Genomic DNA, 12425 nt, shown 5'->3' with positions numbered 1-12425 from the left:
ATGAAAGACTCTAGAGGCTTTGCTGGAGACAGGGGTATCTGCACTGGGACTAGAGACTGGGTAGTGAGAGGAAACATGCAGGAATATCAGGGGACAGGGTATGTTAGTGTGCACATGAGTGCATGTGTATGTGATATGCATGCATGCATATGCATATGTGCACACATATGAGCGCATGTGCACACGTATGAGCGCATGTGCATCTGTTTGTGTGTGCATGTATCTGTGTTTGCATATGTGCATGTGAGTGCATGTACATGCATGTGAGTGTATGCACGTATGTGCATGTACATGCAAGGGTCTTACCAGCAAAGGTGCCAACTAAGGAGAGGATTGTGTTGGCTCAGGTGGTGGGAGGCAGAAGTGTTAGATTATAAAATCTGAGAAGTAAAGTGAGGCCAGACTGTGATGGCCTGTCATGTAGTGGAGAGAACACATGGGAATGTCGTCAGATCAGAGCTTGACTTGGAGTTTATAGCTATGAGTCTTAAGAGCACAGAGACACTTGTTGAATGGTGAACTCTGCACAGTAGTGACGCCTTGATCCACTGTGTCTCTCATCATCCCACGGACAAATCACAAGCCTCCTTCCTGTGTCCCAGTCTCAGATAATGACACCAGATTTCACCTTGATTGTCATATGGGTAGGAAGCTCTTCTTCCTCTTACATTTTATCCTTCAATCAAATTGTCCACTGAAATATTTCTTCATGCATTCTCAGTGTGCGCTCTCTCTCTCTCTCTCTCTCTCTCTCTCTCTCTCTCTCAGATGTGGATCAAGTGGATCAAGATGTGAAATATCCTTTTGTTCAACCGTCATGGACTCTAATCCTCTGAAACCACAAGTCAAATTAAACACTCTCTTTTATAAGTTGCCTTGGCTTGGTTATTGTGTTTTATCACAGTCAGATAACAGTAAGGCACTGACCCTACAAGGTCATCATATGTGATAAGTCATCTATGTGGTTAATTTTCTGCATTTTTCTACAGTGATATCTGCACACATATGTGAATCTGTGCATGCATTTGTATGAGTCTCTGTAAACATGTTTTGTGCATGGAGGTGACTCATCCTTCACAAAAATGCTAAGCTGGCCGCAATGGTCATTTTTATTCTTTGGTGAATGTTATAAATAATACTTACATCTGCACAGACTAAGCTGGGAACGTGTTGTGTAAAAAGACATGATGGTACAGTCCCTAAGGTGTGAAGTCCTAATAGCACAGTTTTAAGAGCACATTATTTTTTTTAACTTATCAATTGATAGTTTTTAATGTTGCACTGTGAATTTCTTTTGAATTCATTGGAGTCATTTGTTTTGAGTTCATTTGTAAATTTTATATTCCTATCTTAAGTTATGGTGATTGGTCAGGAAGGACACACTCCTAGAATTAAAGACCTTAATGCATGAGTAGAATTAGCCCCTGTGCTACATAACTAGAGTTATATTTTTAAAATGCATTTATTGATTTACCATTCTGTTTTTAATTGGTAAATATAAATTTATGGAGTATAGTAGATATTTTGACTCTCTCACACACACATGTGGAATGAACTAATAAATATACCTAACATCTAAAAGCCTCAGGCAGACTAACTGATCATGAGAAAACAGAAAGCACAGATTTCTGGGCTTTGGGCTTGAATTTCAGGAAATCTTGAAAAGGAGGAAAAAATTGTACCATGCAATCATGCAAAAAGTTACGATCTAACACAAGATGTTAATGCTATCAAGACAAGAAATTTTAAGTGCTTGGTACTTTATATCAATTATCTCTAATCCTAATTTTCCCAATATTAAAATGTACATAGAATAAAATTTAGCTTATTAGGATTGTCCCTGGCAGGTTGCTGAGAGTAGGCTGTTTAAAGATGACTACCTTGTTCCACTGGATGATGATTTAATAAAAAGTATATAAATGTAGTCGCTCTCATGATAGTTGCTAAAACAGTGCAACAAACTAAATTAAACTGGCAATATTTCTAGTATAAACCCAACTAGATTATCAATGGGACACAGTGTGTGTGGGAGCCATCTTTGAAGATGGCAACTGATGATCTCTCCTCTTGATGGCATTGCCTGCAAGTCCCCTTCTGTGGACAGTAGGGCTGTCCCATGCAGCTAATAACCACTGCAGTACAGACAATGCCAGTCTAACACAAGGTGATGGGAAGTGTGGTAAAGGTCATGAGAAGCATGGTATCACAGCTTGATTCTGGAGAAAGCCTGTTGCCATGGCGAGAAGTCACTCAAGTAGTCCTGTGGAGATATTATTCACATGGCACAACACCAAGGCCACCTGCCAGGAACTGCCACCAGCATCATCTCCCTGGCCATGTGAATGTATGTGTGCATGTGTGTGAGTGTGCATGTCTCTGTGCATTTATCTGTATCTCTGTGTGTGATTGTGCATGTCTGCATGTGTGTATCTTTGTCTTTGTGTATCTACCTGTGTGTATGTATCTCTATATGTGTATGTTCATGTGTGTCTATGTGTGTATGTGTTTGAGTGTGTGAGTGCATGTGTGTCTTTGCACATTTGTGTGTGGTTGTGCATGTATGTACATGTGAGTGCATATGTGCATCTATGTGTGAGTGTATATGTGTATGTCTCTGTGTGTATCTGTGTATTGTGTAAGTGTGTGCATGTGTGTATACATATGCAAGTATGTTTATCTGAATGAAAATTTATCTTTGACAGTCGTGAAGTAAGAGATATGGACATTTGTAAACATTTTCTTAATTACAAGTAATATTCTGTGTATATTAATTTTGAATGTTTATAGAAGGGTCACAGATGAAAGATTTCTGGGAACCAAAGAACTTGCAAGAACTATTCCATGCTGGTGGAATCTCTGACAGAAACTTCCTCCTGGATAGGGTCCTGGGGGCTCAAAAGAAACTCTGAAACCTGATATATCTGATATGGCATGCACACCTAATCCCATTTTGTTTCTGGGTCCTTAACTACAATCATTGGGAGTTATTAGTGAGTGTTTCTCTGAGAATCAGTAATTGACCTGAAATGGTATTTCTCTTGGTGTTTTGTCTTTCCAAACCATTTCTGATAGACTGCGGAGCTATCTGAGTGTCAGAGTAACGGGGTTGACCCCATGGACCCTTCCTGATGATTTATGAGACCCAAGCTCTGCCACCAACTGCCCCAACTTGTGCAGACACTTAGGAAATGCTTTGCTTTCTGCAAGCAGAAGGAAGGGCATGGGCACCTGCTGGCACTCTCTCTTAGGAACTAGCATCTATTGGCAGCTCAGAGAGCTCCTCCATATGGCAATGGGTGAGCTTCACTCTGATGAGGTGAACATCTGAACAGCCCAGGCTCTCAGGGCAGATCACCTATGTGCAGCCATGTACTGTAGGAAGATCCTTGACTCTCCTGAGTTCCACATAGAAACTGCCTTATGGTTGTTTGAGAGGACATTATTGTAGCATTGGTAGGGAGTTTGAGTATTTCTTTATCTATAACTCCAACAGTGGTAGGTGTGCACTACCTTCTGAACTGTCTGTGTTTCTACCTTTCATATGTGCATCTGATTGTGATATATACTACAGGTGTGTGAGTTTTGGAAACATTGGTGGGACTAAAGCTTCCTGCCTACATTGACTATATCCCATTGCTACATTCGCTATAGGCTGCAAAGGTCCCCCAGGATCACTGGAGCCTTTTGGCTATGCTTAAAGGATTTGGGAGGGGCATGACTCCAGAGCATTAGAGGTGATTGGAAATGAGGTGAGCACTGACAGGACCCCATATTTGGAGGGCAAGTGATTCTTACTGTTAGCTTTTAGGAGCTAATGGCTACAGATCCAAATCTGAGTTTGAAAGACAGGTAAGACAATCTTAATCAGCGTTAAACTACCTTTTATGGAGAACAGGAAGCTCAGGTCTCTGGCAGAGATGTCTTAATGGAAGGAAGAATTGAGGCTTCATTTACTACAGATGTTGACAAGATTGCCTCATGCTCATGGATATTTCTTGGGCAACCAAATGAGATTATATCTGAGCAGAGGGCTTTGTGACTTTCAGAAAGCAGAGCGGCACTCTCCAGGATAACAGTCACACAGATGACCACAAATGAACTTTCCAACCTGGGTTTTCAGAACCACATACAGGCTATCTCAGAGGATGCACAAGCTCAGAGAGTGGAATGAGGGGAACTGCACACCAGCCATGTTTAAGCCTTGGAGTCTCCTAGAAAGTCATTGAGAGGAAGATATAGAATTGTGGACAGCATAAGTTAATTAGCGAAATGATTGAGAAACTGAACTCTCCCTATTACAAGACATGCATATAAAACATTTCCAAACATTGAGGCAAAAACATGGTAGCTTAGAAGGAGTCATGCTGGGGACAGCCTTCATCATTGAGATAAACCTTCTGTTGGGATGGGAGGCTGTTTTCAGCATACCAACTTCTGATTCTGATTTCAAAAGCAGAAGGATAAAGAAACAGCTAAGGGGTAAAGTGCCTGCTGGTCGTTAGGGTCTATGTTCACTCCCCCAGGAAAAGCCAGGGCCGTGGGAAATGCCTATAATCTCGGAACTGGGAAGATAGGGGTAGGAGGCGCCTACCAGCCCAGCCAATATGGCGAATTCTGGTTAAGTGAGAGGCTGTGTCCAAGAAACAAGGCAGAGAGATCTCCCTGCCTCTTCTGTGCAGAGGGAATGAACCTGGGTATAGATATTTGACCTCCACATGTACACCCAGGGGTAAGCACACTACCCACACATGAACATGCATACAATGTTCACGTGCAAATGCAATAAAGCCCAGACAACTGTTTGCGTCACACTCATGCTCATTCACTGTGACCATATGCATGTTCTTGCGTGGTTTCACGCATTTCCTTTACAGATGTCAGCTGAGTAGTTATGATTGTGATCTGCGTGTGTAAATCCCACACACAGTGCTTCAATAGAATGGCAGAGAGTATTTAGTTTAATATTTAGACTTAAAAATGGCAGCTTCACAAAGTTCCACTTACCATTTTTCTTGGTTATATTCTTTAGATTTGGAGGAAAATAAAAATCTATAGAGATAATACACACCCCCTCTCATATTGTAGCCTTCAGTTAACCCACCACTGTCTTCACTTCTGGCTTGGTAAGAGCTACTGAAGAGGTTTGAGTGTATCTACTACTGGGAAATAAAGTGAAATCTCTTGGCTCATATATTTCCTTGCTCAATAGCTCTTGCCAAGATTTCTGGGACATCCCGAGGGCACAGCCATACCAAGCAGAAGTTAAAGAATGGTATTAAACCCCTTGCTTAGCTCTCTGTCTGCATGCACGACTTCTCCTCTACAGGCCTGACAACGAGAGAATATTAACACACAAGCCTATAAAACAAAACATTAAACTTTCACGTGGTGGAATAAGGTAGGAATAAGACTTATTAAGGAAGCAGAGTACAGACTGCAACCCCTATTGCTTTTGAAGTGTCCTTGTGTAATCCATGCCCAGGCCCTTGAGAGGCATGTTGCCTCTCAAGTAAACATGGTTTCTAGGAAGAGAGAGACAGATCAGGGAGAGGTATCAGCAGTGGGACATCTGCAAGCATCTCTGAGATCACAAGAGGCAATGTGGACGTTTCTCCTGGAAAGCTATTAGTTCCTCAGCCCCCGTGAGGGCCCTCCATCCTGCTTGCCCATAGGGGATGCTGAGGTTCATTCAAGCAAGTTGCAGAAATTGCTGAGAGTTAGTATTGGCACACAAACATTAGCACAAAGTGCTTGAAACACAGTGATGCTCACAAGGCCCTTACTTCTTCTCTCCTTTGTACCATTCGAAGGCTGGCGGTGGCACACCTGCACCCTCGCATCTTATCAATCCACTGCGTCCGGGGGTCACGGTGCCAGACTTGATTTCCTGAATCGTAGGCGCAACTGAAAAAGAAACAAAAACACCTTGGTGGGTAAAGAGAAGTAATCTTCGGCAGAGATGGCACAGACACACACACACGCACGCACACACACACACACACACACACACACACGCACGCACGCACGCACGTATGCACACACGCACACGCACACATGAATGCGCACGATTCTACGCCTTCTGTATTCAAAACAATCTCATGCCTGGCAGTCCAGTGCATACCAGCCCCTGTGTTTTATGCTTCAAACACCAGACTAGTCCTTTTCGGCTCCATTTTTTAAGCTGGACAATAGATGAATGTTCTCGGGGAGTACAGAGTAAATGCAATACATTTTGGCTGGGTTTCTATTGGAAAAGTAGCACAGTGAGACGACCACCTCATCTGTATCCCGGTCAAACTGCACTCCATCTAATCCTCCTTTATTGAACAATCACAGGCAGCTGGCACTTGCCAGCTGCTGCAGGTTCTTGATTTCCTCACATAACTCTCTGAGCTTGGATGACATTATTCCCATTTTACCTACATGAAAACCTAAGTGCAGAGACATTAAACACTGAATGAGGGTGAAACAGCTACTTCCATGCTCAATTTGAAGTCGACCATGGTGACTTTCGTGATGAGCGACGTGATGTTGTCTTGTGTATCCCGATACTCTCCATTTCCAAAGCTCTGGAGTCCGTTTTGGATGCTGTGTCCTCCCTACTCCTCACTGTGGCTCTGGCTAAAACAACTTTCTCTTCACTGAGTGATTTATTGGAATTTTTCTCAAACCAGAGACTTTAGTCGCTGAATGGTTATTGAGCCTTCAACATGTGGCAGACAGTTCTCAAAGAGCGACAAAGTCAAATTCTTCACACAACTAAGCATGAGTCATAGGGTGGGTGGGTCAGAACGAGATTACAAAGATTAAATGTCGTAGCTAAACGGCTTAGATAAAATGCGCAGTGTTAGGAATTGGCCAATGGACTGTGGTGTGTGTTGTGCATTGGTAGCACACATGCTAGCATTCGTGGGCCCCGAGTTCACAGCAGCATCACCAAAAAGATATCAAGGAGGGCAGCGCAGTTTCACGTAGGCATCTCAGGTGCTCTTTCTGGTGTGTGTGTGATTGCAGAAACTGCAAGTCCTCCCCGAGAAGGAAGGATCTTGACAGTAGATGTGTGTGCTAGCTTTGTGGATATCTGAAGGAAGCCTCCCAGGTAAAGAGAATCGCTAAGCCGTGAGACCCTGAAGCCACAGTAATTCTCATCTCGGTGAACAGAGAGGAGATAGGGTTAAAATGGGTGCAGGATGGAGGCCAGGAAGGACCCTACAGGGATCTAAAGGAATGGCGCACTGCAATACAGGGATATCACCTGACTTGTGCCTCACAAGGGTCATGGGATGCTGTGCAAAGGAAGGGCCTGTCTGAGGTCAGAAGAGATGAGAAGGGAAGCTCTGGGGAAGGCTGTGGGGGAGGGGCGCGCTGTGCTGACACACGAGGATGGGGAAATAGTTTGGTACAAATTTGCTGGGTTCCATCGAGAAGTTGGGGCCAACAGAACTTCTTGACAGAAGGAAATAAGATGTGAAGACAACAGGAGGCAGGGGTGATTGGCTCAGGACACTGGAAGATTTTCCAGGATAGCTGCTTGGTATGATGGGAACGGTCAGGAAGAAGAGGATATCCACGCAGTATGATGACAGTCGGGCAGAAGGGGATATGCATGCGGTATGATGGGAAAGTCAGGCAGAAGGGGATATCCACGCAGTATGATGGAAATGATGAGGAAGAATAGGCTTAGGGGGATCTTAAGAGCTGAATGAAAATATTTTTTCATGAGTATTTGCAAGGTTTGGATGTAACAGATTCTAGATGACACCACACAGAGGAGGCCCTACAACTAGAAACTTGATGTACAAGTAACTTAAAAGTATGTCCTGGGTAAGTGTGTACTAGCGATACATTTGAGGTTTCTGTAGAAAGCAATAAACTCTGGAGACTTTAATGTTTGATTCCAGAATCTTGTGACTATGGAAACAGTAAGCACTCTTACAAGAGAATATTGTCTATCCTTTAAAAATATCTGCTAAATTCACCATTTTCTGTCTCTGGTACTTAATTTTGAAAGAATAACACCTCTATTATCTGCAGTAATTTTATTCTCAATAGTAAAGTTTAAGTTATACTCTAAGGGAAAAAATGTAAGGTAATAATTTTAATTGCTTTAATAACAGTGAAAATAATGAAAGAATATATATCAGAAATGTTTGAATGAGAAAATAATATGAAATAATATATGTGTGCATGTAATTAAAGATATGAATGTACATGTAGAGGCAGACATACAATATAAGGAGCAATTCAATAATCCGTTACTTTTATTTTGAGTAGAGACGCGTGCTGCCCTGGAGAACGCAGCTGAAGACAAATGAGGCCCCTACCACAGCATCAGGAGCTCCATGCCTGCCTGCTTGAGAGACGTGGAGGTAAGGCATCTTGCCGAGCTGCTTTTCTGAGCCTCTCGTCATCATGATAACAGGCTATAGTCTCTTATGATCTCCAACTATCATTGAAGACAAAAACACCATATTCAGAAGTGGTCAGAAGCTTCTGCTAATGGTAGGGTTAGGGAAATTAGTCTCCCATTTGTCAAGGGGGCCATGACTCATTACAAACAAATGCATGAAATCCCAAACATTGCCTGAAAACCCAGGCGTAATGAACCAAAATAAGAACCTAATTCACCATTAAAAGGTTTTTATACAGTCCAGTGTGCAGATGGCTGGGCACTGGGTGCTTGACAGTCAATGTTAAAGAGACAGTACCCTATCTTGGATTATGTAGACATCTCTGCAAAGACACTCACCATGGCACAAAAATGCATCAATAATTAATAGAAATACACATTAGAAAATGTCTCAAGTACTTACTGTGTGGTTGAGAGACTCAGAACTGAGGGCTGTGGGGTCCTACATGTGTAGAGAGCTTCTCATCGGCATTTTGCTTTGTGTCTACAGCTATAAAGTAAATTAAGTCTCTACTGATTTTTCTTAGGAAAATGAAAATTCATATTACGTTTTAATGCTATTGTGCATCTTTTGCAAAGACTTTGTGGGGAACATGATTCACCTAATTATTCATTTTCCCATCAGTATTAAATTAAATTAAAACTTCTTAAAACAATAAATGATAAAAGTCCCCTTGTACAGCTGGACACAAACTCCAATGCACGTGAAAGCAGTTTGAAGGAAGCTCTTTTATAAGGATCATTACTTGTGTGGGAGGAGTTGAGTGGAGAATCAAACTTTGGGAAAAGTAGCCATGAGTGGGGTCTACACGTAAGTGAAACAGGTATAAGAGTTGGGATTGTCTCCTCAAAGCCCAGAGGATGGTCAATGACTTCCATGGGATGTTTGAGAGGACACAGTGTGCATGCTTCTGTGAGCTGGGTCTTGAAGCATGTGAAAGACCAGCATAGCAGCTTTGGATGCTGTGCTATGGAGACGAGCCTTGGCAGATGTTTGAGCAGAAGAGTGGCATTTGCTTAGATCCATGCAGAGTCATGGGCTGCTGGCTGGAACAGCAAGCCAAGGGAAAGGAACAGAACAGGCAGACTTGTCAGGAGCTGCCCTGAAATGCCTCAGAATGACAAGAAAGCCATAGAGAAGGTAGAATTTGTAAAAAACAATTAACTAGATCATTGGCCATAGGTGGACCTAACTAGTTGTTCAGTAGCAGCTAGATGATCTAGGGAAATTCTAGGTTCACAATGCTTCTAACCCCAGTAGTTTGTTTAGACCCCAGAAATTTCTGGGGAAGCCAAGAAGGATTCATCCCCACAGTGTTTCTTGGAAGTCCCACTGGCAACACAAGTACAATGGTCATAGCATTCCAGAAGGACTTGTATGGGATACTTGTGGGCTTCTTATTTTTTAGGACATATTCTGGCCTGTCGGACCTATACCATGCCATGGGTCACTGGAACCATAAGTTGTAGCAGAATTGGCTTCGATGTGCTTAGGAGCCATGTGGCCTTTTATGACTTTGAGTAAAGAAGAAGTTGCAACTATTTGCGTTGAGGAGGTAGGGTTACCCACTTGCTCGACAAACCTTATGCCCAATTAAATTTCCAACTGAACCTGTAACAGCTGAAATCATAAATATGTTGGGCCAACTTGCCCAAAATAGAAATTCTATACAAAAACGTTCTAACTTTAAGAAAATGGATTTGTCTCTTCCCTGGAGAATGATTAAATGGGGTGACCATTCTGTGAGTTTCTTTCTGTGCCAGCCACGAATACAGTGTCTAAAGAGGGGACACACGTATTGTCAAGTGCTTGTGTTTGAAAACCATTCCTTTTTTCACAGAAACTCTTTGGACCCATTCAAATGTAACATTTCTAAGACCCTAAAGTGTCAAAGAAAGCCAGTGCTTAAGCCCTCAAATGTTATGGGTACAATGGTGTTCCTTGTGACTGCATTAGGCACATTGGAGCACAATGCTCTTTGCCAAGTCTTCCTTGCCTGTAAGCTGGAACAGAAGCGCAGAGAAAAACAACTGATTTCAGAACAATTTCATCAGACAGATGTTAGGTACGCGCTAAGAGCAGATGCTGGGAAAGCCAGCACAAAAGTCAACCAGGGGCCGTTCAACACTTGTATGATTACATGTTCCACAAAGAGGAGTCTTTCCTTTTCATTGTCTCTGTGGGGTTAATTCCTTGTGTTGTGGAGCCAGTCACTTCAAAAAGACGATAATGAAAGGTTCTTCATCAAAACTCCAGGCTGTGCAGGTGCAGAAAGCAGAAATGCTCTACTTGGCACCCAAAAGCCTAATCAGACTCATTTGCCTAGTGGCGTGACAACAGCCCAAAGGCCTCCTTGTCTTTTGCCATCCTCAATTGGTGACCCGGCTACTTATAGCCTTGCCATCAAAAACACATGCATGCCAAATCATCACTTCAGTAGACTTCCTAAGCCAAGGTAGCTGAAATGCAACTTGGGAGACTCAGTGCCCAAATGCTGCCAACTCTCCACATACCTCAGAATGATGAACAGTGGTAAAGGCGGAGTCTTAAATAACTGCAACAAGGAAGCATGCCCAAGGAGGAATGGGAAGTGCAGGTTCACCAAAGAATAGGACACCAGGAAGTATCATTCTGACAGAAGCTATGTAGACAGGAGAACAATAATGCCTTTGACTTGGATTCCAGAATTAATGAATCAAAATAAGGCAGTCTTTGAAAACAAAGTCTTCAGAAATCACTGCATAGAAGACATGTTCAATCCCCCTCCCCGTGTGTGTGTGTGTGTGTGTGTGTGTGTGTGTGTGCGCGCACGCACACACGCATGTGTATGCATGCACACAGTTGTGGAATTCTTGCCGAAGGTTTGGGCAATTGGAAATGTAGTTTAACACATAGCCGTACCATAGCCCTTTGCTATATCACTTATCACAGACAAGGAGAATAATAATTGAAAATATTTTCTCTGAAGACAGCAGAGTCTCAGTGCACAAATACCAACAATATTTCAGTGTCTATTGATCCACAGAGGAAAGAGACGGATCAGGAAACTTCAAAAGAAAATGCATTTTTGGTTTATAAACAAATTTAACATCAAGGGGAGCCAAGAACTAAGCATGTTATTGCTGATGGGTAAAGGTTGTAAAGAATTCATATCATCATAATGGTGACAAAAATCAGATCAAGATACAGCTGAATCTTTAGCTGCATGATCTGAGGACTTTAGCATTATATTCAACCTCTGGTCAGCATTCATCTTCAGCTTTCTAAGAGATTAAACTTACAGACACTGGTGAAGTACGTGACAAGAAACCTCCACTTGCAGATGTATGTGGCCTCATTAAATTAAATGCTTCTAAAGCTTAGTTTCTTCATTTATAAAATAAGAGCTACCCACTTCCCCAAACTGCAGCATTACACGACCACCTCTGAAGAGTTTAGCTGAGTGGTTTGCACTGAGTTAGAAGTAAATAAAAAACACCCAAAGCAGGATTTATCTCAGGGGAACAAGAAACATGGCCACACTCTCTTACTGAGAATGCACTGTGTCAAGATACAGACAGGAAGCAGAGCTGATTTGTAAAGGTTTTCTTATACTAGAAGCCACCAATTAACTCAACTGGAAGGTGGTCTAGGATATCATTTCTTACTCTACCAGAAATCCATATGCATCTTCTTTTTTAGCAGTTGGTCTACTTAGCAGTCAGATAGGGTAGACTTTGCCTTACATTTGTTTGGCCAAGGAATAAGAGATTTGGCTTCAGAACGAGACAGAACACGAAAAATGCATGTAGCTCTAAAGTACACCATTCATAAAAACATGCACAGAGCTGTGGAATCCTTTGCTTGGGCATTTCAAAATCAATGCATTGATTCAGCTAAATATTTGATGAGGTCACTTTATTTTCCACAGGTTAAAAGTATGGCCCTAATTAATACATTTACAACAAAACCCCTACACGTAAGCTTTGGGGAGCATTGTGGAAGAGGAGGTGAAAAGATTTGAAGAGCAGAGGA

General features: G+C 42.3%; 1 protein-coding gene across 1 annotated transcript in view; it reads right to left on the bottom strand.

Annotated features, from left to right (window-relative positions):
• Positions 1 to 12425, bottom strand: part of Negr1 (neuronal growth regulator 1) — a 674664-nt gene that overhangs the window by 133751 nt on the left and 528488 nt on the right. The window contains exon 5 of the mRNA XM_038311658.1: positions 5784 to 5904. Coding sequence (XP_038167586.1) covers positions 5784 to 5904 — 121 coding nt within the window. The remainder of the gene's footprint in view (positions 1 to 5783; positions 5905 to 12425) is intronic.

This window comes from Arvicola amphibius, chromosome 14 (genome assembly GCF_903992535.2).
Source record: "Arvicola amphibius chromosome 14, mArvAmp1.2, whole genome shotgun sequence".
NCBI lineage: Eukaryota > Metazoa > Chordata > Mammalia > Rodentia > Cricetidae > Arvicola > Arvicola amphibius.
This window is presented reverse-complemented; position numbering and strand designations above follow the sequence as displayed.